Source organism: Ambystoma mexicanum, chromosome 7p (assembly GCF_040938575.1).
Source record: "Ambystoma mexicanum isolate Mex_15411 chromosome 7p, UKY_AmexF1_1, whole genome shotgun sequence".
Classification (NCBI taxonomy): domain Eukaryota; kingdom Metazoa; phylum Chordata; class Amphibia; order Caudata; family Ambystomatidae; genus Ambystoma; species Ambystoma mexicanum.
The window spans coordinates 627,767,213-627,794,512 of NC_090939.1; the positions used below are offsets into that span (position 1 = coordinate 627,767,213).

At 49.4% G+C, this 27,300-nt stretch overlaps 1 protein-coding gene across 4 annotated transcripts in view; it reads left to right on the forward strand.

Annotated features, from left to right (window-relative positions):
- Positions 1–27,300, forward strand: part of CRACDL (CRACD like) — a 1,245,069-nt gene that overhangs the window by 994,088 nt on the left and 223,681 nt on the right. For all 4 annotated transcript variants that reach the window (XM_069636650.1, XM_069636646.1, XM_069636647.1 and 1 more), the window contains one exon: positions 11,757–11,883. In XM_069636650.1, coding sequence (XP_069492751.1) covers positions 11,757–11,883 — 127 coding nt within the window. The remainder of the gene's footprint in view (positions 1–11,756; positions 11,884–27,300) is intronic.

A 27,300-nucleotide genomic window follows, 5' to 3' on the forward strand; every position in this document is an offset into this window, starting at 1 on the left:
CCCAGCATTAATTGCCATTGATATTATATGATATGATATGATATTTATAACGTGCCTATACACAAGTGTTTCAAGGCACGACAAGGCAAGAGAGGGGAACAAAGGGAGGATGGACAACGATCCTACTAAGCCAGGTGTCATTCAGATCACACAAGTGCGTGGGAAGGGGGCAGGGACAGTGCAATACATGGGAATAAATAACAACAATAAGTGAAGTGACGGCCAGCATGTGGCCAAGTGCATGGGTAAGTGCAGACATCAGGTGTCAAGAGCTGGAGGGGGGACTGTAGGGATACAGAAACAGTCTCCAAGTGCAGGGGTTGCCAGGTGGGCAGTGCAGGTGTGTGAAGCTTGGCACGGCAGGGACCGGGGCCCGAGATCAGAGGGTGTCCAGGTAGCCAGTGCAGTTCCGGTTTCAGCCAGGAGGTCAGCAGAGGAGAGGAGGAGAAGAAGCAGAAGCAAAGAGAAGGGTTTTGAGGTGCTTCCAGGACTGGAGATGGTTCTACTCAAGTTTAAGGGAGACAGGGAGGCTGTTCCAGAGGGAGGCACCAGCCGAAGAAAGAGATCTACCACCAACTCGTTGCTTGGAGAAGCAACTGACCCTGAGGGAGTTGGAGGCGGATGAGCGAAGAGCTCGAGAGGGAAGATATTTGGGAAGAGAGAGTTGAAGGTATTGAGGCCCCAGGCCCCAGAAGGCCATGTGGACGATGCACAGGGTTTTGAACTTAATCCTCGCAGCCACTGGGAGCCAGTGCAGAGATTTCAGTCCTGTAGAGATACGATCCCTGGGCTTGAGGCCAAGGACAAGTCTCGCAGTCCTGTTCTGGATAAGTTGCAGAGGGCAGAGAGTAGAAGCAGGCAGATTTAGAAGGAGGCTGTTGCAATAGTCCAGCCTAGAGAGAACCAGGGCTCTGGAGACAGTGAGCTTCTGGGGGAAGGAGAGGAAAGGAAGAATACCTCTGAGGAGGTGCAGCTGGTAGTGTGACTTCTTAGAGACGTCAGAGATGTGGGAAGAGAAGGAGGGTGTGGAGTCGAAGATGACCCTGTGTGTTCTATAATGAAGGGGATTCTGGGGGAAGTCTCATTTATTATTTTATATAAGTTTATATATCATAGCCTTATTCCCTGTGTTAGTAGTGACAAGTCTTTCGAAGGAGGCCAACTCCCCGGTTGCCTGCCACCTGTTTAATTGGAGGGGCCTGGATCCAGTGCTGGACCTGAAAGTACTGAAAGCACTCTGATTAATTCAGTCCCAATTATAGTTTACATTGAGTGACAGGCTTAGGGTCCCTACCAAAGAACATGTCACTGAGTTTCGTACAGCTTGCTTGTTTCCATTTAAGAAATGCCTGAGGTTCGAGGTCTGGTGGAAAATTAGGATTCACAAACATCGGGGTAAAAGGTGAGGGGAATGTCATAGGTCTATATTGTTTAGCCGCTGTATCCCAAAACTCCTCCACAAGGCTTGTAATCTTACGATCACTTTTAGGAAGCCATAATATATCACCTCATTGCGATCCACCCAATGCACGTTCCATCTGCACCCAGCGTTTCTCTACATCTACACCCCACCACTCCTTTACTATTCGGAGTTGTGCGGCTTGATAACATTTTTGGAAATTAGGAAAATACAAACCTTCTTGGTTAATGGGAGTGGTTGAAACCTCATATGCTACCTTTGGGGTTTTATTGTTCCATACATAAACAGATATCGTTTTATGTAACATTTTAAAGAACAAGGTCGGAACTCGGATTGAGAGTGCTTGGAAGAATAAAGTGCCTTAGGAAGGATAGTAATTTTGATCACATTAATTCGCCCCAGCCAGAAAATCGTTAGCGGACCCAATTTCCCTAGTTGGTTCGTAATAGCTTTCAATAAGGGGGGCTAGTTAGCCTCATAGATTCCAGCTATATCTGGTGTTATAGCGACCCCCAATAGCTTCATTTGGTTTTGTGCCCATCCAAATTGTGTTTCAGCTGGCAGTGAAAGTATTTCATTAGGGGACAAAGATAGATTCCAGATTTCTGACTTCCTTAACTTGCATTCTACTGCGGGTAATGTTTGTACCGGTTCGGATATAACTAACAACATATCGTCGGCATAGGCCATCATTTTGTGCCCTATCCCCCCCAAATTTTATTCCTTGAATATCACAGTTTGTAGGACCCTTGCTAGAAATGGCTCTAAACCTATGGAAAAGAGTAATGGTGACACTGGACAGCCCTGTTTAGTGCCTCTTTGTAAAGCAACGGGGGGAGAAAATTGACCGTTAATCACTAAACAGGCTATCAGGAATGTATAGTTTACCTTTATTCTCGCTATGCACTGGGGACGAAAGCACATCTTGGCCATGACCTGAAAGAGAAATGACCACTCGACCCAGTCAAAAGCCTTTTCGCCATATAATGACAGTAAAATCGCTGAGATATTTTCATCCCAAATTTGTCTAAAATATGACATGTGTGCCTAATATTGTTGTGAGTTGTCCATTTTTTATAAAGCCTGATTGGTCTGGGTGAACGATTGTGGGAAGTAAGTCTTCTAACCGGTTAGCCAATATTTTAGAATAGATCTTAGTGTTGAGCTTGTTAAGTGCAATAGGGTGGTAGGATACGCATCTGCTGGGGTCCTTGCCGGGCTTTGAAAACAAAACTATCTTTTTCTCTTCCATGGTGGGAGAAATACAGCCTGACTTTGCAAACAAATTATAAAGGTGTACAAGCCTCAGTACCAATGCCTGCCTGAATGTCTTGTAGAAGAGAGCAGGAAACACGTCTGGACCTGGAGATTTATTTGGAGGAAGCAAGTTTATAGCCCTAATTACTTCTTCTGGGGTGGTATCCTTCTCAAGACATTCCCTGTCAGCCGCCGGAATCTGGGCAAGGGTAACTGCTTCTAAATACATCGCCCGAGATTGTTCATCTGGACATTCTTAGTGATAAAGTTTTGAATAGAAGGTATGAAATTGGGAAATGATTTGAGAGGTTTCCATTACTGTATTCCCTTCAGGTGTTTGGAACGACTGAATAGTTTGCAATGCTATTTTTTGGCGTAATTGTCTGGCTAATAAACGATCTGCCCTGTTAGACTTGACATAGTAGATCTGGCGAAGATGTATAAGGGATTTTCCTGCCTTTTTAGCTTGAAGCAGGTTTAACTTACCCTTTACTGTTCTATATGCTTTTTGAATTGTGGGGCCTGTGTTTGATTCAATCTTCCCCATTATCTGTTGAAGTTCTAACTCCAGTTCTATTTCCAAAGCCATGCTTTGTTTCCGTCTATAAGCAGCCTCTGCTATAAAGAGTCCACAAATTGTTGCTTTAAACGCGCCCCAGGTTATATTTGCAGAAGTATCTTGCGTCTGATTAACTTCAAAGAACTCTGCAATTTTGCTATACATTTTTCACTTTATTACAGAGTCCTGCAGTATTCCAAACAGGAATCACCAGGACCACACCCTCTGGATAAGCTCTATGATATTTTATATCTATAATCAAAGGTGCATGGTCCGAAAGCATGATTGGCTGCCAAGTGATTTGGGTGACCCTGCCAAAAAGTGTCTTCGAAACCCAAGCATAATCGATACGGGAAAGGATCGATGTACATGTGAATAGTAGGTGTATCCTTTCATTTCCCCAATTAATGTTGGCCAGACATCCACCAATGGTAAATTTGCACATTTTTGTTTTAACATTTTAGAAGGTACCAGTTGTATCGAACGGTTAGTCGCACTCCTATCGCGTAGGGGGTCCCAAGCTAAATTGAAAACCCTTCGCAAAATTAGTCCCCCCTCTCTGAATACTTCCAATAGTGTAATAACTGATTTCAAAAAACCTTCCTGTCCTGTATTGGGACCATAAATCAGTGAATGTGACAGGCAACTTGGAAACAAGGGGTTCTACACCTTGATCAGTTCGGATCCGACGCCCAAATTAACTACTGTGATCTCAGAAAAACTTGAGAAAGCGTTACAGAGAGATTGGATCTCGAAGCAGGAGTTTGAATATCTGAATGTCGCCAAACCATCTACGCCAAAATTTTACATTTTACCTAAAATACACAAATCTTTGGCCAACCCTCCCGGTCGTCCTCTAGTTTCTGGCAAAGGTTTGTTGTTAGAAACTCTATCCTCGTTTGCAGATAAATACTTGAAGCCTTATGTTACTATGATGTATTCTTACATTCGGGATACAACTGAGGTCATCAATTTAATAGAAAATTGACATGTCAATCCTGAAACCCAATTTCCAGCCAGTTTGGACATTGTCTCACTGTACACATGCATTCCTCAGAAAGCAACACTTGAGGTTCTTGAAGAAGTTCTTCTAACTGAAAGAACCACCGGAACCACACCTAACAGTTTTATCTTATGGTGCACAGAAATGGCGCTCACAGAAAATTACTTCAGTTTTAACCAAACTTTATACCATCAAACCCACGGCACGGCTATGGGCTCTCCAGTGGCCCGACAGCAGCAAATCTATATGTAGAATCGTTTGAGATCAAGCATATTTATCAGACTTCTAATCCTTATTTTCACCAGATTGTGTTATAGCGAAGATTTATTGATGATATTCTCATCATTTGGGAAGGAACAGAAAATTCTTGTATTGAATTTACAAAATGGATGAATCAACAGAATCAATTCTTGATATTTGCATCTATATACAGCAAAAAAGCGATCAGCTTCCTGGACATATCGATCTGGATTGTTCAAGAAGAACAAGTTCTGAAAATCAGACCTTACCATAAGCCCACAGACCGAAACGCGTTGTTAAACTTTAATAGCTGCCACCCGAGACACACCCGAGAGAACCTACCTTTTGGGCAGTTCTTGCGACTTAAGCGCAATAGCACATTGAATCAAACCTTTTTATCTGATGCAACAGCACTCAGTTTAAAATTACAGGATAAAGGATACCCCAAGAAAATAGTTAAGAGAGCCTTTAAAAGAGCAAAAAACAACAATAGGGAAGCACTATTGGAATATCGGAATAAGACTAGAATGAAACAAATACTGATATTGTCTTTGTCAGTACTTTTAACACTCGGTCCAATGAGATTATCAAAATAGTCAAGAGACATTGGCATATATTGGAAGGAGGAGAGTGTCCAGTAACTAAACCATTGTGCGCGTTTAGGCGTAGCTCAAATCTAAAAGAACTGTTGACGAAAAATTATATTTCACTGAAAAACAGCATACAGGCAAGCATCACAGAACAATGGGGCTTACTGAAGCTGACGCGACACTCACCATGTGGGGAATGTGTTAATTGTAAATACACCATCCGCTCCAAAGAAGTAGACCTTGGACTCAAAAAACCATGGAGACAAACAGGATTCACTAATTGTAATTCAACTAATATAGTGTATGCAATCTGGTGCCCATGTGCCAAAACTTATATTGGGATGACAGAGAGGAAGGCTAAGCAACGGATTAGCGAGCATCGCAGTTGTATCAAAAATAAGGTTTTAGCAGCTCCCCTCGTCCCCCATTCTGTGACAATGGAACACTCAAGTGATAAACTGAAATGGACCATCCTATGGCAACAAGTCAAAACTAACAATAGAGTAGCAGATGCTAAAAAATGTTCTTTAGGGAACAATGGTTAATTTTTCTAACCAAAGCATCAGAAATAGGTTTGAATGAAATGATCAGCTGGAATAGTTTCTGATGTGAACATGCAAGTTTGTCGGTATGTTTTGACACAAACACAGCTGTAATCACCATGGACATTTGTAGCATACCTCGAGGAATAGCTGTTTACACCACGTCAATGTTTTTGAAAAAACCCTCAATCTAAATACAGCCATAATCATGGGCAATATACATAGCGCAGATACAACAAAACAAGTAAAGGGTAAACGATACAATACATTTTTGTGACTCTACATCAAATCAATCGACTGGCTGACATCAGGCATATTGAAGTTGTACAAAAACATAATACCATGATGCGAGATGCCATCCGAGTCTGATTACGACCTGCTGTACTCAATGGGGTAATTGACATGCTGATTAGCGGACGAGCGCCGATGTCATGATCAGTGCCTTGCGGCGTGTCACGCTGTCTTGGGCGGACGTTTCAGTCGCAAGCCTAGTTCTGACATATACACGTCGGATGGACGCCAATCAACAACCGAGTACAAGATGTACTGCAGACGTCATCACGCATAGAACATCACTTGATTAGCGGCGTCTAGTACTTCAGGAAAGACAGAACTTGCCAACAACACAATAGGACGGACGGAGCGGTCGCAGAGATCCGAGCAATGATGCAGCGACAGGGGAGAAGTGATATACTTTGATGCTGATTTGAAGCACACCTTACGGTGAGCAAGTTAGGAAATGCAGCGTTCATAGCCATTATTGATGCTGTTTGTAAAAGACAACAGAAACGAAGAACTTAGATTGTATGTTTGCTTGCAGGGGCTCATGTTCTTATCCCTGAACACGTTACATAACAATGGGTCCTATAAAAGGCACGCTGCAAGTGGTATAGCAGCTTGAATCCTGACATCTGGAGGACATAAACCTTCTGTGCATTATAATCTTATCTGCACACAGGTAATTGCAGCACTGCCAGTACTTAGCACTTTGTTAATTTCTTAATTGCATAGGATAAACGCCTCATGCATATAAGAATTTTTCCTGCACACAGGTACTTGTCATACTGTGAACACCCAGCACCTGTCCTAGGTCTCCCATAGGTAATAGAATATATAGCCTGTCAGCGAGGACTAAATAGACAGTGTTAAGTGCCTTATATTAAAGTTTTGACAAATTAGGACTCAGTGATGCACCAAGTATCAAACAGCAAGTGTTTTTTGTTGTATTTAGGATGCCTACTGAAGAGATGGCATTGGGCCAGATACTCTACCTGACTGATTTGTGTATGTGTGTCTCTTTCTCTTATACCTTTTGACACGGTAAGCCTTTGTGAGATAAGTAACACACTCCTTAGGCAGGAGACAATACAGAACAAAAAATGAATGGTTATTGCCTTCTCTTGTTTTTCTCTTTCTTCAACTCCATTATTCCTTGTTGTCCCCCTTATAGGTCACATGTACGGACTCCAAGTTTCCATACTTCACACAGCGTGAAGAACAAGACCAAACGCTTAGTTCATTGAACAGGCAACAGTTAACAGAAGGAGCTATAGATGCTTTTTCGGCTCACACAGGTTGTTGTTGGTTCCCCTGAGGAAGTCTACAGACAATTAAAAAAAAAAATGTGATGGACGAAACATGTTGGGTTTCACACATTGGAAAATAAACAGTGTGGATAGTTGTTATTAGTTTGAGATTTATGTCCCCTATAGGCAGAACAAGGGAGACTTTAAAGAACAGATTGTTCTAATGAGGGATCCTCAAATTAGAGGTAATGTCCAATGCTGCTTAAACCAACACTGAATTGCACTTTATTAGCAAATTTGCACATAATTATTGGATTATTAAGGGATCCATGAAAACACTACACTATTGGTTTTAGTTTTGTATAGGAAGGGTGTGTTTTACGAATATTTTATGGATGGTTTTACACTTTGAAGCATTTTTAGGATGTTTTTTAGAATATGTAGTATGTAAATCATGTTAAATTGTGTCTTGTTTTGTGAAATGTTAGAAGGGTTTGTAATATTTTTGTACACACAAATTTGATTATATATGTGTTCCCCCCTGTCTTGTTGATTAAATAAAGAAAATATTATTCAACTAAAAATTAGCGACTCAGGACCTGTTTGGTACATGGCCCTAGTCATTTAAACAATGGATTGAAGAAGAAGAGAAAGAAAAGACCACTTGGTTCCTTAGGTTTTGATTGTCCCTAGGCAGTTAGAGGGCTGAACCAAGTAGTCTATAAATTAGCCCGACCTTGTCTCTTTTTGTTTGGTTGATGGACCATAAATTGAAGCCCCCATTATTTTTTTGGTCTATTCCTTAAATTGCAAAAACATTAGGCCCTATTTGTCAATTTTCTTAGCATCTTATCTGGGGATCAAGCTTCATTGCTATTAATACACCAGCGAATACCCAAGGCATTCACCTGAATTACCACTGGATATCATCAAAGGCAAAATTTATATCTGGCTGATAAACATATATGCGTCTCTTGGAGTGCCACCAAGTCCGGTTGGTGACGCCCCAACAGAGCTACGAGCTTCCTGCATTTCTCAGTCGTATTTAGACCCCTAATATTTAACGTTCAACATTTCAACTGTCCCAGTTATTCGCATAAAGTACTAAACCAAACGATTGTGCGTGTGTCACCATTCTTGGACTTACCATTAAGTACCATGCATTGCTACCCCTACTACCTGCCTCATCGAGGCTCACCCTCCCAGTTACCCCTCCCCTAACCCCAACTTTCCCAATGCCATCCCCCAACAATGTCCCCTGATGTGAGCCACGGTACCTAACATAATCCAGGGTACCAAACCCCAGCCGTGAGTCAACTGTATTGCCAGGGCAACGTGCGGGATAATCTAGTACCCCCATCTGTTACCTGAACAGATGAGTTCCAAGATGTTGTGCTCCATCACCTCCTCCAAGTTTTACCAATATTATGATGCTTGTTTCATTTGCTGCTGGCTGCTTCGATTGACGATTCCATACTCTGGTGGTTTAGAGGTAGGACCTCTGAGTCGCACCTTCCAGTCCTCTTGCTGTTTTGCTTTCTGCTTCCTCCCGCGGCGCAATGAGATTGACCACTCCCAGGGTTTAAGTTGTTGAGTCAATCAACCATTTTCAGTTTCAGAAGGGACTTCCAGTTCCTCATCTTCAATGTGTAGCAAGGCCATACCGGACTCTCGTGAAGTGATCCTGTGTTGTGTACCGTCTAGAAAAAAGACCAATCCGAAAGGAAATGTCCACTTGTACTTGATCCCTCATGGTTGTAGTGTTCTGACCACCGGTTGTATGCTTGATTTTTAACTATGAATGAAACAATCAGTTTTTTTTCCCCAATACATTTTTTATTAAGACTTTTCCAGAGAACACAAAACAAGCAAACAGTGCCCCTTACCCCAATGACCCCCCCGTTCCTCCTCACCCCCACCTCCCCCCGATCCAGAAACAATCAGTTTTAAACTCATGTGATGTTAGCTCTTGTGGTTTTATGTTTTGTAGTTTTTCAATAAATTGTTCATCATTTTGTTATATCACGGGTTTATCTATCTGGGTTGGTTCATGGGTGGATCCCCGGCTACACGTACTTGGGATGATGTTTTACTGATAAATAGACAGTAACAGGTGAACGCAGAAGTGTTACTAAGTAATTTCATATACTGGCTCCAGGGGAAAACGTGTATATAATATGTTTAAATACTTTGGACAATGGTATTTTAAATGTGGTAGTTATGTGTTGATTGCAACATTGTCATATGATCACCCGTGTGATAAATATAATTGTGTCACGAAGACATGATTTATAAGTATATCAGATTGAACATCAATTTTGCCATTACTATATAATAAATGATATATTTTCATAGTACTTTGTTCCTAGTATGCACCATTTTTAATGCAATGTTCTTCTTTATTTATCACTTCACATGCACTACTAGCACTTTATTCTGTATTATCCACTGTGACTTTGGACTAACAGTCTGTTTTTCATTTTTCTTGGAGAACTATTGAAACACAATAGGCAGCATGGGTAATGAAGTATTCTATAATTGTGGTTGTTTGTCCTTCCTCAATATCTGTTAATATAACTAAGCAGTGGAAAACAGCAAAATGTCGGTTCCTTCTTTCTTTTTAATGGATACTTAATAAAAGGCTTTTTAAAACGCAGCTGCTGCCCAGTGACTCACTTTTTGTGCCGGGCAGTGTCCTTCTTTTTTTTCTCGAGCGACTCTCTCTTACAATGCTAATAAAATATATATACACATACATATTGTCTATGAGTTGTCAGAAAATATTTCTGAAAAATTGTCAAAGTACATTTTGGAATTGTCCATGTACACCTGTATATAGACTCCAAATGTCATGACAACTTGACAACTCCACACCCTCGAAATCTGTCTCTCCACCATAACCAACTGGATGGCCACCATTTGCTCAAACTCAACCCTTACAAAACAGATTATCTCCTCATCTGCACCCCAAGGCACATACCGACCTCACCCCCTGGATTCAAGATCTCACCATAGACAACCCACACATCTCTCTCCACAACTGTCAAATCCCTTGGCTCCACCATCAACCCCCACCTTCCCTTCACACACCACATAGCCACTGCCACCAAACCTACAATCTACAACTACACCTCCGAAGCAAAATCAGACATATCCTTCCTCCTGACGACTTCCGCACTGCAGTCCAAGTGGTGGTTCTCCCTAAACTGGACTATGGAAATGCTCTCTTCACTTGAGTCTCCAAACAGCACTCTTGCCCCCCCACCCCTGCAAGCCATGTGAAATGCAGCAGCCAGACTCATCCTCCAGCTACCCATACATTCATACATCATCACACTCCCCGCTCTTGCCCTTCTCCACTGGCTCAGCATACTCCAGAGAATTGCCTTCAAAGGACTCTGGATTGTATTCAAAGCCATCCACCTCAAAACTCCTCTTACCTTCATGACAAACTCAACCCCATCACCCACACAAACACCACAATAGCCAGCTAACACCTTCTACACATTACACTCTGCAAACTCACATGCACACAAAAACAAGCATTTACACACTGGGCTCCCAGGGCATGGAACACCATACCTCTTCACATAAGCACTGCATCCTCCATCACCACTTTCAGAAATAGCCTCAAAACAGACCTGTTTCCCCACACATAATCCTTCCCTCCTCCACTGCTATCACTTGTTTATCCTAATCTTTCTATCCTTTGCTGAAAACATTTTGTAACTTATTTTTTTCAGTCCCACCTTTTCAAACTTTCAACCATGTAAGGCGCTCCGAGATCCTCTGGGTTGGGCCAGCGCTAAACAAAAATTCAAAAAAAGTAAATTCATTATGTATTTTTTTTAATGTACTTTGAACAGCACTTTGAACGCTGTTTATCCTGGAGTTTTCCCATAGGCAACATATCAATGATTTTGGCACACATCTCAAAATTGTCTGCTTTGTTTTTGTGCTTTTTGTCATGCAACTGGATCTTATCACGTTATAGCGTCCTAATAGCATTTTGAAAATCAAGCTAACCAATTTTGAGATGTTTGTTTTAAGATTAGTTTATAATTAACGCATGCGCAGAACAAATGTACATCTACTAAACAATCTGCACATGTACATATATTTCGTACATGTGCACTAATATATGTATGAACACTCGCATCAAAGTCAGAGCTCACTTTAATGTTCGTTTTCAAAAGTATCTGAGGTGTACAAGACATGCGCAGAGTGAATGTGCATCTTCCATTTGAATTGTACATGTATGTGTGGGAAATATACGTTTCATACATGTACACTACTGCGAATATGAAAACACATCAAAGTTTGCAGAAACTTTGTCCGTTTTCTTTTGTATATAAGACATATAGGAGATGTAAATTGCATATGTACGAAATATAAAACTTAAATGCCTCCTATACGTTCAAAAACTCAGTGAAGTCAGTGCTTATGTGGTTTGTGGTGTCAAAAATTAACACTATCGATAACTAAGGCAATCTATGGCTCACTTTAAAAATAATACGTTAAAATATGTGTTCAGTTATCTGTTTCTAAACTCTGCTAATTGTTTAAATTCATTTTGCTAAAGCAAATTTGTCCAATTAAACATACGTGTGTTTTTCTAGGTCCCACATGGGTGGAAGAGCTCTGTCACATGACAGCATTTTTATCCCAGACATTGTGCAGGAACCGGCAAGAACGGGGCGAGTGTTTTCCCAGGAAAATGTGTCTGATCGTATTAGGACTTTACAGGTACTGCATACAAAGCAAACACTTCTTGATCAGCATTTGTATTTCCTAACCCATTTCTCTGTATGGTTTAGTTATGTGCCTTTGCCCTTTCGCTGATCAGAATATGCGCACCCATCACCGTTGGTTATAGATGCACGCACCTCACTTATAGTCAATGGGCCTCATTACAAGTTTGCCAGTCCGGTAACAACAGTGCTGGTAAGCTACCGGCACCGTTGTTACCGGACCGACAAACTACAAGTTCTGCTAGCGGGTGCCTTTCCGCCCGCCAGGCACCTGCGAGCAGACCTCGACGGATGCACCGGCACCATTCCTGAATGGTGCCGGTGCATCCGGCCTCCCCATTCCAATTGAGTCCAAAGGGACTCAAATGGGAATGGGGATTTACCAGGTCCGCCGGGGCTGGAATGCCCCGGTAAGTCCCCATTGCCGGGTGCCGGTAAATTCATGACTCCGGTATTTGCTGGCACGGCTACCGCCAGACTCAAAATGAGGCCCCATGTAATGTAATAGCCATTTAAACTACACCAGTTACCACCGTAGTGGTTTCCTAGTACTAAAGTGTGTCCAGAGTACATATTTTGCCCACATTTGGTGAACTAGACCTAGGTCTGTAAAGGTGAAAAGAAAATGAGGGGGTAGAAGAAACAGATAGCGTAGTGCAGCGGTTGACAACATTTGGCTCCCAGGTGTTTTGGACTGTAACCTCCATCATCCCTGTCCAGCATTGTCAATGGTGAGGAATCATGTGAATCATAGTCCACAACATCTTGACAGTCAGAGGTTAGAACCCTGGCCTAGAGAGAGAGAGAATGTATATAAATAAGGAAGATGGGGAAATATTTGCTCCAACCTGGATCTGTTAGATATCCATGCTGGTTGAAGGGGGGAGAGATGCTGGTGAATAAATAGGGTGATAAAGGTGAGCTACTTGTTAATTCGTGTTTTAGCCAAGTGTATGTACTTCATAAAGGTGCACGTGAATAGTGAGTGGTTGAAAGTATGCTAGCCTTTTAAGATTTGTGATTGTGTACTTTATGCCAGATCCAACATGCAGGCTGATAAAGCTTGGGACTGCCATGGCTTAGGCTGTGGATCAAAGCTGAGTCAGGAGTTAACTGTGCGCAACCTACAGCATATGTATGACCTAAAAATGTGAAGGCAGGGAAGTTAATTCATTACTGGCGATAGGTACAGGGCTACACTCCTGACAGTCAAATAACAATGTATAGCATGACTGGGGAACTGGATTAGTGGAATACCATCTAAATGCCTTATGCCATCACTGAACATGTGCCAAAGAGGTTCTGCAGATAGGTGTACCAAAGGCATGGAGCCCTAACGAGCTCAATAGACAGGAGTGTTCTGCTGGTGAAATGACTAAACCAGCTGCGATTGAACTCTGCAAGAAAGCTGTGAACCCCACCCAGCACAGAGGTGCACTTAAAAAGTCCTGTTGAAAGAGGGTAGCAACTTGATATTTGGGCCTACAGGGGTGTAGAGTCTGCTTACTAGAGGGTATTAGTGGGTCTGGGTGTTCAATTTTGATTAACTGCTGGACAACAACGGGTTCCACTTTTCAAATGCCACTGTCAAACATGTTTTGTATAGTGCACAGCTGTCATTGGTTTGATTTTGCAGGACTGTGTCCTTGTCCAAACGTGCAGTCCCTGCACAACTCGGATATCCACAAGACTGGAGTCTGCTTTGGAGTGGTGGTGCCTCACGTTCAAATTGCCTGAATATGGTGTCTGGCAGGTGAAAGGTGGCTTTGGAGGGGTGCTCTGAACTGGCACTGCAAGCTTGACACTGTCGATAGTTTGCGCTTCAGTAGGCTATGATGTGGGTACTGCAGTATAGGCCAGGTCTCTGGGAGTGGGTTCCTCACATCCACTTGCGTGGAGTGGACAGTATCTGTGCAGCAGCAGAGTGTGGCCTTTGTGCAGTTATGAGGGTTGGGGTTACCTAGATGTGGGTGCATCGGCAGGGTGGGTATGGAGAGGGTGTTAGAAGTTGGGTACTAGTGCTATGCATTAGGGACATGCATGTTGGCCTGTGCCACTCCTCCAAGAAAGTAAGAGTTAATTCGAGATACCATAACGATGTGAAAGTGCCTTGGAAAGATGGTCCCATAGAGAGAGTGTTATGCTTGTACTTTAGATGTACAGAGGACCTGCTGCACGTCATGCTCTTTTTCCCAAAATACACAACAATGAGCTTATTGTTGCCAATTTTGAGAGAATACGGTTTTAGACGGTGTCGATGCGCGATTATTTTTCTATTATTATTGGTGTGTTTTGCAGTTGTGTATATGTGATCTGATATGCCATGTACACACTATCAGGGTAATTCATAGAAAATCGCACAAAAGTGGCGCACGCGAATGGCGCACAGCATGCCCGTGCGAATGTCTGCGCCAGCCGCGTGCGCTAAAACTGATTTCCGCGCACAGCGTATTCATGGATTTTCGCATCCAAAACCAGCCGTGGCGCAGCGTGGCGCAGCGACCCTGCAGCAGCGCCAGTTACGCCCCCAAGAACGCCCTCGCGCAAGGAAAATCCCTCAAAATCCCCAAATAATCGCAAAGGGCTGCGCCAACCCTGGACCAGTTCACAGGGCTGGCAAACAGCAAACGCCAAGCGGGGACCGTGTATTTCAGTGGTTCGCGGGAAGTTCCACACGCGATTGTCCTGTGTACGTGTGCATCAGGGGTGCGCGGGAAGTATCACACGCAAATTCAGCTGGGTACGTGTATTTCAGGGGTGCGCGGGAAGTTCCACACGCGATTGGCCCCGTGCGAGCAGGGTACGTGTATTCCAGGGGTGCGCGGGAAGTTCCACATGCGATTCCATCAGGGTACGTGTATTGCAGGGGTGCGCGGGAAGTTCCACACGCGATTTCAGCAGGGTACGTGTATTGCAGGGGTGCGCGGGAAGTTCCACATGCGATTTCAGCAGGGTACGTGTATTGCAGGGGTGCGCGGGAAGTTCCACACGCGATTACAGCAGGGTACGTGTATTTCAGGGGTTCTGGGGAGTACTACACGTGAATTGGCCGTGTGGGTCCTCCCAGGTGTACGCTCCACAACCTCCACGGCCCCTGCAGGCAGCCCACACCACGGGGGACTACCCTGCACCCCTGCCCATGTCCCGCAGGCAGCCCATCCACCATGGGCATGCCCCCCAGCCAACCCACATGTCACCTTGCACCACTGATCAACAATGCATGTCTCCCACCACCCCCACCCCCCAGCCACCAGGGGCACCCTCCACCAGGCCCCCATTCATGTCTCCCACCACCCCCACCCCCCAGCCACCAGGGGCAGCCTCCACCAGGCCCCCACTCATGTCCCCTATCACCCCCCCCCGCAGTGCAGGGGCAGCCTCCACCAGGCCCCCACCCATGTCGACCACCACCCCCAGCCACCAGGGGCAGCCTCCACCAGGCCCCCACTCATGTCTCCCACCACCCCCACCCCCCAGCAGTTAGGGGCAGCCTCCACCAAGCCCCCACTCATGTCCCCTATCACCCCCACCCCCCCGCAGTGCAGGGGCAGCCTCCACCAGGCCCCCACTCATGTCTCCCACTACCCCCACCCCCCGCAGTCAGGGGCAGCCTCCACCAGGCCCCCACTCATGTCTCCCACCACCCCCACCACCCCAGTCAGAGGCACCCTCCACCAGGCCCCCACTCATGTCTCCCACCACCCCTACCCCCCCAGCCACCAGGGGCAGCCTCCACCAGGCCCCCACTCATGTCTCCCACCACCCCACCCCCCAGCAGTCAGGGGCAGCCTCCACCAAGCCCCCACTCATGTCTCCCACCACCCCCACCCCCCAGCAGTCAGGGGCAGCCTCCACAAAGCCCCCACTCATGTCCCCTATCACCCCCACCCCCCCCGCAGTGCAGGGGCAGCCTCCACCAGGCCCCCACCCATGTCTACCACCACCCCCCAGCCACCAGGGGCAGCCTCCACCAGGCCCCCACTCATGTCTCCCACCACCCCCACCCCCCAGCCACCAGGGGCAGCCTCCACCAGGCCCCCACCCATGTACCCCTGCACCCCCACCCCCCCAGCCACCAGGGGCAGCCTCCACCAAGCCCCCACTCATGTCCCCTATCACCCCCACCCCCCAGGGGCAGCCTCCACCAGGCCCCCACTCATGTCTCCCACCACCCCCACCCCCCAACCACCAGGGGGAGCCTCCACCAGGCCCCCACCCATGTCTACCACCACCCCCACCCCCCAGCCACCAGGGGCAGCCTCCACCAGGCCCCCACTCATGTCTCCCACCACCCCCACTCCCCAGCCACCAGGGGCAGCCTCCACCAGGCCCCCACCCATTTACCCCTGCACCCCCACCCCCCCAGCCACCAGGGACAGCCTCCACCAAGCCCCCACTCATGTCCCCTATCACCCCCACCCCCCAGCCACCAGGGGCAGCCTCCACCAGGCCCCCACTCATGTCTCCCACCACCCCCACCCCCTAACCACCAGGGGCAGCCTCCACCAGGCCCCCACCCATGTCTACCACCACCCCCACCCCCCAGCCACCAGGGGCAGCCTCCACCAGGCCCCCACTCATGTCTCCCACCACCCCCTACCCCCCAGCCACCAGGGGCAGCCTCCACCAAGCCCCCACCCATGTCCCCCTGCACCCCCACCCCCCAGCACTGTGGGGCACCTGCCAGCAGGCCCCCACCATGTCCAACTCATGTACCCCTGTACCCCCACCCCCCAGCACTGTGGGGCACCTGCCAGCAGGCCCCCACCATGTCCAACTCATGTACCCCTGCACCCCCACCCCCAGCAGTGTGGGGCACCTGCCAGCAGGCCCCCACTCATGTCCAACTCATGTACCCCTGCACCCCCACCCCCAGCACTGTGGGGCACCTGCCAGCAGGCCCCCACTCATGTCCAACTCATGTACCCCTGCACCCCCACCCCCCAGCACTGTGGGCTACCTGCCAGCAGGCCCCCACTCATGTCCAACTCATGTACCCCTGCACCCCCACCCCCCAGCACTGTGGGGCACCTGCCAGCAGGCCCCCACCATGTCCAACTCATGCATCCCCACCCCCCAGCACTGTGGGGCACCTGCCAGCAGGCCCCCACTCATGTCCAACTCATGTACCCCTGCACCACCACCCCCCAGCACTGTGGGGCACCTGCCAGCAGGCCCCTACCATGTCCAACTCATGTACCCCTGCACCCCCACCCCCCAGCACTGTGGGGCACCTGCCAGCAGGCCCCCACTCATGTCCAACTCATGTTCCCCAGCCAACATGTCATCACAATCTAGATCCCTGGTCCCTATGGTCAGCCTCCAAATGCAAAACACCCACCCAAGTATTGCATCCACCCACTCATAATTGGCAATTACATGACAGAACACCAATTGCAAGTTATGAAACAAACACATTTCCCTCACATACACCCAATGGGTGTCAGTGAATCTCAAAAGCCATATCATGATATGCATTTAACCAATGAGATGATACTACACATTGAAGTGTGATAAAAAAATATGTATTGAAGGAAAAATAATTAGAATCAAAAATAAAGAAACAGAAATGTGAATGTACAAAAATTAAAAGAAGCATGTCCGTGAAAAAAAACAAAACCATAAATAAAAATCCTAAGTAATGGTGACCAAAGTCACTGTCCAGAAATCAAAATCCAATGTGAAAAAAATAGAAAGCCATTGCTCCATGGTGAAAATGCGAAAGAAAAATACAATCCAACAGTGAACTATGTACATACGAACAAGCCAGGGTCCATTATCCCAACAGCAGAAAGGAAACCTATCTAACTACACTGACTAATAAAATAAACTATATACAAAAATGTGGCCAATGTCCGAAAGGTCCAAAATAAATCCAAAAAAAATGAAACCTAACACTACCTACATAACTATGTACAAGAGCAGCGGGCTAGTTCGACGGCTCACTTTTGGATGTCCCGGGCCAGGGCATCATCGAACTCCTGCTCAATGTCCCGGAGGCGGTCCTCCTCCATGGCCCCGAGGGTCCGCAGGGCCGTCGACATGTCCACCTCCAAACCCCTGCGGATTGCCTCGAGGCACTCGGCCCGCCTCAGGGACATTGAGCAGGAGTTCGATGATGTCCTGGCCCGGGACATCCACAAGTGAGCCGTCGAACTAGCCCGCTGCCCTTGTACATAGTTATGTAGGTAGTGTTAGGTTTCATTTGTTTTTCTCCGCCCTGACCATTGTGAGCCGTGCCTCTTCCGCCCGCTGCCGCTCCGCATCTATGGCGTGGCCCAACCCGCTGCCGCACGGAAGACACTTTCTGTCCTGGGTCCTCCTGCCCTCCGGCCGATGCCTGCCCCTCCGATGTTGAAGGCCCCGAGCCTTCATGGCTCCCACCACGTTGCTGCTGCTGCTGTGCCTCTGCCCGGGCACTGCCTCCTGCTGCCTGCACATCCTCCGCCGGCTGGGGTGCAGTCGTTGACGTGGCCACCCCTGCTGGACGTCCGACTCCCGACTGTGGCAGGGATGCCTCCTCCACCAGCCTGGCCGCACTGTCAGAGGCAGCTCCACAGGGCACCCAGGTGACTGATGGGTGGGAAGATGGCACGGAGGACGACTGGCGCGTAGGGGGTTCAGTTGAGGAGGGGGCCGTAGCAAGCCCCATCATACGGAGGAATCCGGCCTGGGTGACCTGTCCCAGCAGGCTGACGTGGTCAACGAGCCATTCGAGATGACGTGCAGTCTCCTCACTAAAGGCTGCAGGTCACCTCGCATGGCCCGTTGACGGAACGCCACACCACTCAGAACAGGCTCAACCCGGACCCGGATAGCCACGTCCTCAGGCAGAGGAAGGCCAGTTGTCGTGAGCTCATCCCCTGCCTGAAAACGGGTCTGAACGTAGGCATCCCTGCTGGTGCAAGATGATGCAGGGACAGGATCAGGGACAGGATTGCACACAGGCACCTCCGCGGCGGCCTGTGCTGCCTCCTGTCCCTGGTCCCGCACTGCACCACTAGCACCAGTGGGATCCCCACCTCCAGACCCCGTCTCTGTTGCTTGCACGGCCTCCTCCTCCACCAAACCCCCCACCAACCTGGATGACTCCGTGCCATCTTCCCCCGTTGGGCCCTGTGGGGTCCCAGCTGCCCCTTCTGCTGCCGAGGAGTCCAACTCCAACCTCCGCCTCTTGGACCTCCCCCTGGCAGCTGCGGCCTGGGACGCGGCACCGGACTCCTCACTCCCCGACGAGATGACAACATGGGAGGGGAGCCGGGCCTTGCGTCTTCCGGCTGGCGGTGGGATCCCCGCCGCTGTGCTCCACAGCACCTTCTCCGCCCTCTTCATCAGTTGACGCTGCAGACAGGGAGAAATAAAACACAGACATCAGGACACTGTACAATGGACACATACACACATGACAGTTGTACATGAGTGGCATTGGCAAACCTCAGACATGGCATCACAATCACCAACACACATGTCATTTCAACTCGCACACGTGAGCCATAGCACAGCCATATCGCAACTGCCAGCACCATTCATACACATACAACAGCATGAGCAGGCAAAGGTGAGCCAGACATCACATGCAACACAGGAAGTGCACCACACATGTACACACATCACCACACTTGCATGCATGTGTACACCTCTGCCAAGTGTCGCAGTGTTCAGATGGGCATCCATGTCACATCTGCCCATCAGGCTTCCACATACCGCTGTCACATGCATCCATGTTGCATCACTCTTGCACCCTTGTCAAATACACACACATGCACATGTACACAGTGCTGATACATGCAGCTGAAAACAACATACATGCGTGACATCACGGACATGTCTACTTACATACACATTCATCCAAACATGTGTGCCTACACAACTGCATTTGGCATGCAAGCCTACACACACAAGCACCATCCATGTCTCACCCATACCAGCCCTCGCATGTGTTAGCCCCACGGCCCTGTACACCCCCACCCATACTCGACCTCATACAAACAGATGTGCAACCTGCACACTACTGAAAAATCACCACACGCACAGCTCACAATCAGGATGCATGTACACTTACCGCTCGACTCCAGACAGGTCAGCCTCTCAAGGACCTGGACGTGGAGCGCTGGGGATATGCGTTCCAGGACCCTCATCTGTTCTTCCGACAAGTGGCCCCGGCGCCCCTTGGCATCCGTTGCCTTCAAGAGGCGCCGGGCCTTGTTCAGGGTCCTGGACCTGAAGTCCTCCCAGCGCTTCTTGACATGTTGGAAGTCGCGGACTGCCACCCCCTCCGCGTTGATGGCAGTCACGATGTCAGTCCAGATCCGAGTCCGTCCTTCCTTGTCGGCGCGGGAACTTCCAAAGAGGGCATCATACTGCCCCAGGACTTGCTCCACCAGGACACCAACTTCGGTGGCACTGAAGCGGGTGCCCCTCTGCCTCTCTGGCCGGGGGTTGTCAGTGGTCTCAGATGGTGTTTACCCCAACATGACAACCCCAGAGGCAGGAGTGGGCTGGCAACTGGGTCCTGGGGCTGGGCTGTGGAGCGATGTAATCCCAGTCGGGAGTCTTCGGTTCCAGCAGGGGTGGTCACAGCAACAGCACCCCTGGCTGATGTGCAGGCAGCAAATGGCAGGGCACGTGGGCAGCAGGCAGTCAGGCAGCAGCAGATGGCAGGTGGGAGCGTGCTCCGGGCTCTGGGGGGCAGTAGTTCGGCCTTCTGGGCAGGAGCGTGGTCTTCCTGTGCTTACGCTTGGCCAGCTTGATACGGAGTGATTTGGCATGTGAAAATCCTGCACGTCTGCGTGTAAATCGAGGAAAGGCCTTAAGTGCGTATGCACGTCAGCACGCATATGCGATTTCATTGGACCAAAGGCCCTTAGCGCGTGAGCGCGTCTGTGACGTGAGGCGCGCGGGTGTTCCCCTCATTACACGTGATCACAGAGCACACGTGGATTTCCACCAATCGCGTGTGGAACTTCCTGCGCACCCCCAGTAATACACGTACCCAGGCCAATCGCGTGTACGCTCACTTCCCTCCGAATACACGCGATGACACTCGGACGTGCAGTTTTACCACGTGTGCTCACATTTGCGATTTCATTGGCCCAAAGGCCACCATGCGCAGCTGTGACGTCACGCGCATGGCCGTAGAGAATGGCGCGTGTAAAAATGAAGAGATACACGTCCGAGTGTCAAAGCGCCTAATTGGTGGAAATGGCCTCATTGCGTATGCGCGACTGTGACGTGTGTATAAAAGGTACGTGTAGGACGCCATTTCCTTGTACCTGCTTTTCGTGGAGAGCGAGTGGGTGAAATCTGTACTTCTTGTCGGTTCACACGCGATTTAATTCACCGCGTTTCCAGTTCGTACTCCCTGTTACCTCTGACAGTTTTTTCTCTTTTCCTCTTTTTCCTGGGCCTGTTTCCTCAAACAGCTTCCCTACTACTGTTGTCCTGTCTCCTCAGACAGCGTACAATTCTTCTTTTGGCGGGGGTGTTGCCAACGCGCACACGCGCATATTTTTCACGCTTTTGTTCCTGGCAGACGGTGAGTCGCGCATGTATCTAACATCTGTGCTTGCCCCGTGTGTCGCGTACCCCTTCAGAGGTCATTCTAGGCATACGTTCATTCTTGTGTTCCTGGGTGCCACAGCGTAGTGCAGGTTTTTTTTTCAACGCACGTGGTCTAGGAGGGGTTGCGTGCACCTTACTTCCCTTTTTTGGGGTGCCTGTGCGTTGCGTGACCCGTCATATTTCCCCAGGGGTGACATACAGCCTTGCTAGAGCACTAGGGTACGATTACTATCTGGTACCCAAGCCCTTTGACCCCCAATTGCCCAGGACAATAGTTCACATCAACTCCCATACGCACAATAACATCAGTGCCATGGCTGGGAGGCGAACAAGCCGTAAGGGTGGCAAAGGTGGCCGAGCCCCAAGTGGTGGCCGTGGTGGATCCGGTAGGGGACGTGGCTGTGACTTGCAGGGTGCCCCTAGCCCCCCATGTGTGGAGGAGCAGTCAGGGACACCCATACCCCCCCCCTGGTTGAGGTTACCGTGGCTGACACCATCCATGCTCAGCCCTTGTTGGACCAGCCCACTGTGGAACCAGACCTGGCACAGGGTGACTCCATGGCTGACTTCCAGGTCAGCAGGTCTAGGCCACGTGCGCCGGTGAACGTTGGTCTCATCAGGCCACGTGGATCAGGGACAGCTAGGTCATCTGCTGCCCCGCGTAGGCAGGCTGGGGAGGCTGCAGGGGTAGCTGCGGCTCCATCCACCCCACCTCTCACACACCCAGCCAGGACAGTGTCGGTCCAAGTCCATCATGCTGACATTCCCCCTGACACCATCACACTTGAGATAATGCCTGCACCAACTCCCATGCTGAGTGTGCAATCCCACGCTCCTGCCCCTAGTGTCCAGAGTGGCGCAGGACACTCCGGATCCCCACCACCTTCCAAGCGGAAGAGGAAGAGTGCTCGTCCAGTAGAGGCTGATGCCCCAGACACGGCTACACAGTCAAGGAAGCCCAGCTTCAATGAGGCCGAACTGAATGCACTTGTAGAGTATGTGTCCGCACATGACTGCGAAATGGTGATTGTTGCAGGATCCAAGACCACACCTGCACAACGTCAGGCACACTGGCAGACCATTGCGGACATCATAAGTGCCCTTGGAATCGTGAGGCGCACAGCTGATTGCTACTAGCGCTGGAATGACCTGAAGCGCAGGGCAAAGAATAAGCTGGCCTCAAGTCATGCCGCAACTCTAGTGACTGGAGGTGGGTCTCCAGCAGATGACATAGAACTCACTCCACATGAGCAGGTTGCTGGGACCTACGTCACGGAGGAACAGATCCAAGGCCTGGGAGTAGTGGCAGATTACGAGACATTGTCCGGTGAGTGCACATGCATGTGTGTGTCATCCATGTGCATGTTGTGTGTTGGAGGGCTTCTGTTTGTGTGCCAGGGGAGGGTGTGTGTGCCTGAGTGGTTTGGCTCACCCATGTGCCTCTTCCTAAACATTCTTGCCAACAGCATTTGGGTATAGCAGCATCCCTTCGGCCAACATTAGACATCCAGCCCAACACCACGCCAGTTGCCCTTGGAGTGTCATCTTGCCACTACACTGTTGCTTATTTACTTCTGTTAATTCAGGCAGATTGTTTGCATACCACCACTTTTACTCGGGATTTCTCAGTCCTATTGTCACATGTCTGACATGGCTATGGTACAGTGGACTGGCTCAGTTTTGTGGACATGATTAGTTTGGACATGTCCCTGTGCTATAGGACCATTTTTGACTGGCAGCTGCATGTTAAACATTAGAACCATTACAATGAAAATAATCAATCATATGAACAAACTGGACTGAATGAACAATTGGTGACCTCCTCTCCCTCTTCACTTCATGGCTAGGGTACATGCCATCTGTGTGATGGCATGTGTGTTTGACCTGCCAATCACTGGCCAATGTGTGATGGCACTGCTAGGCAGCATGCAGCAAATGTGTTCATCTTCCATCTTGGTGTCATCAATGTGTGCCATCTGCCTCCCCATCACACGCAGTGACGGTGCATGCATGGGAGTGTTTTAGTCATGTGGGACATGTGTCAATCAAGTACTGTTTCTGTAGCCTCTCAGCCCTAATTGTGTACCATAGTGCTAATGCCTGTTTCCATTTGTTTTCTTTTATGTCTTTGCAGCGGAAGACGCACATGATACTGCTGGGGTTGTGGAGATGGTGCAGACCCAGGAGGGGTCTGAGGGCCGACCGACCACCACTGAGGGACGTGGTGTGGTGGTGGGTGAGAACCCACAACTGCTGCAGGTCGTGCTCTCAAGGGGTGTCTCTGGCTGTACCTCCCCCGAGCTGTACTCAGGTGTTGATTCGGATGATGAGACCTACGTGCCGTCGCAGGTGAGTGTTCCTGGGAGGGATTCTGTTCTGTCCGACCCACCTGCACCAGGGTTAGAACCCTCAATGGGGATGTCAGTGTTGGCAGGTACGCCTTTGGTGGTTACGGATGCAGGGTCACACTCCGCGACATCTGAACCTGTTCCTGGGCCAGCAGATCAGAGGGGGAATGCAGTCCTGCAGCCTCAGGCAGTGCCGGCACAGCAAGGCGCAGTTCGCCTTGCCCCAGACAGGTGTGGTGCCCGCCGACGTGGTGGCCGTACGCCACCTGGCAATACCGCATGGGAGCAATCCATTTACGGTATGGCAACCCAACAGGCAGCATCATCAGAGATGATGGCTCAGGCCATGGATAGGGTGGCCACTTCCATTGTCCCCCCCGAAAGGCTGATGGAGCGACTACAGCAGGCAACCGACTCCATCTGCCAGTCACACAGGGAGGACATGTTGGCGTCCAACAGGGACAGGCGGGCGGCACTGGCGACTCTGCAGGAAGCCATCTCCATAGAGTCCCAGGGCCACAGGGAAGCCCTGAGGCTGGAACTCCTTCACCTCAGGACGACTCTTGTTGAGCTTGAGGCTTCAACAAACCGAAGGACAGAACAGCAGCTGGAGCGTCTCACCCGTACGCTCTCAGCTGAGATGCAGGCAACTAGGGCAGAGATCCGGGCATCCCGTGAGTTGTTGCATGGGGACCTCCGCACACTCATCCTCCAGAATGAGACCTACCACACCCGCATGCTTGCAGCCAAGGAGGAACAGACTAGGGCCTTGCGTGGGCTGCCTCCCATAGTGCCACCACCTCCGGATGCAGCTCCACAGGGTGAGAATAGCGACAGCAGTGATACTCCCACAATAGGGTAGCCGTGTGGGCCATGAGCCCATGGAGGTGTTTTTTTTTTCGCAAGATCCACACAGGTGGGTTTTGGTGTGCACCCTGTCCTCGGACCTCCTGGGTGGCCTCCCCAACCCCCCCGGGCCCATTAATGGCCATTTTTTTTTTGTTTTTGGGACAGTGTGTTGCCTTGTGTGGCTCCCGTGGGCATACGCTGCATTGTGGCTGGGCACATGCAGGCTTGTCATGGATTTGGTTCAGATGCTTGGGTTTTTGTCACACACACCCCTCCTGCTTCCCGTTTCCATGGGCTTGCAAAGGGTGTGCCCAAGTGACATTGACGCACATGGTGACATTGGACTCCCATGAGCTGTGTTGGCAGTCTGTAGTCAATACTGTGTATACATTCATAGTGCATATTGTTGTATTGTACACTGTGTGGTGTATTGATATGTGCCTCTGCATCCATCTCATCCTCCATATTTGCAGGTCCATTCCTCATGTCTTCACAATGCGGTCCACCTTGGAACTGGAGTCCATGTTGTAAGCAGTGCACCTACACTCTTGCGTGGCGCTAACACTGTATACTTGCAAGTGTTCGGAGGGCTGTCATCATCAGGTGGTGAGGCTAGCAAATTTTTAAGTCTGTAATGTCATGTTTAAGGTAGGTTGGAGGTTGTGTAGGTGATTGGTATTATTGGTAAGTATTTGGTAATGTGGGCTGTAGATCCTGCATTACTGTGGGCATTTCATGTGTGGACAGGTTTCCATTAGGGACACTGTAGCTGCTGACACTTGGGGCATGTTGTGGGGATTCATTTCTTTCCTCTCACATTGCATGACATGCCATGGTGTGTTGTGTGGCCGTGCCGTGGAGGGGGTGGGTGACATGGCACTGTTTTCATGTAGTATTTTGCAAGTGGGTATTCATTTCTGCAGCATGGAAGTGTCTTTTCATGACACTGCATTGGTGGTGTTTGTGTAGGTAGGGATGCACACATTGTGACACTTCCACATGAACAATCTCAGGCTGCTATGGTTGTGACAGTTGACAGTCCCTTTGTTTGTCTTACTTGTCAGGTCGAGTCATCATTGCTTATCAGATGGTATGTGCCAGGCCTGTGTGCACTCCACTGGGGTGTGATTTCTATGTGAAGTAATTAGCCACCAGCTGCGTACGGGCTGCCTCACCCCGTGCCCTCTCCCCTCCCATGCGCAGCGGGCGTGCATGTGGTTGGGGATGTGGGGGCACCACCATGTCCACGGCCAGGCCCCGGCGTGTTGCAACATTGTGCAGGACACATGCTGCCACTATGATCCTGCACACTACTGGGGGCGCATATAACAGCTGCCCGCCAGACCGGTTAAGGGAGCGAAAGCGTGACTTGAGCACTCCGAATGTGCGCTCCACTATGCCCCGGGTTGCAATATGGGCTGTGTTGTATCTTACCTCTGGAGGCGTGATGGGGTTCCGAATTGGCGTCATCATGTGGGTGCTCAGAGGGTAGGCACTGTCCCCTGGTGAGGAGGTGATGGGTATCATTAGTGGGGTAGAGACATAACTCTGCATCTGACATGCATGCATGTGCAGTGGCATTCATACTCACCAAGCAGCCATGTATCACCATGCTGGCCAGCTTCTAGGTCCCGGCTTAGGGTAGACATTCGGTAAATGAAGCTGTCGTGGGTGGACCCTGGATAGTTGGCATATACTGAGGTGATGATTCCCTTAGCATTACATACTACCTGCATGTTGATGGAATGCCAGTGCTTGCGGTTCCTATAGATGTGCTCAGATGCCCTGGGGGACGTAGTGCCACATGGGTGCAGTCAATGGCACCTAACACTTTTGGAAATTGTGCCACACCGTAGAAAACGAGGGTGGCAGCCTGCCTTTCTGCAGGTGTCCTGGGCAGGTATATGTGCCTACGGACTGATGGGCGTGCAGTGATGATGTTCAAGACCTGGTGTAGGCAGCGTGACTGTGTGGCCTGTGACACCCCACCCACTATGGCACTTGTCCGCTGAAATGATCCTGTGGCCAAGAAGTGCAGTACATTGAGGACCTTCTCCAGAGGGCTGAGTGCTTGGGCGCACAGGGTGGGTGATGTGAGGTCATCCTCCCACTCACTGACCAGGTCCAGTATTATGTGTGGGGGAAACCTGTACCTCCCATACACCTGGTCATCAGGCATCCCAAAAAGGCTGGTTCTGGGAGTGAAAATTCGGGCCCTCACTATCCTCCTCCTCCTCCTTTGGTAACCCACGGCCACTGCTGCTAGGAATGGTATATTCATCCCGGCGTATGAGCTTGTTTGTGGTTTGCGCGCACTTTTATGCTGCGCGGGTCGACGTACGCCTGCTTCATGCTGGCGTACGTGTGTCAGGATTGGACCCTTTTTCGGCACGTCGTAGGCGAACCATGAATCTTCCCGCCCACACCAGGAATACACGTAGCACGCTCTCACAGGCACAGTCGCGGGTAAATATTCCCGCCCACCCCTGGAATACATGTGACCCACTCTCACAGACCCAATCGCCTGTGGAAGTTCACGCGCACCCCGAAGTACACGTACCCAGGCAAATCGCGTGTGGAAGTTCATGCGCACCCCGAAGTACACGAACAATCGCGTGTGGAACTTCACGCGCACCACGAAGTACACGTACCCA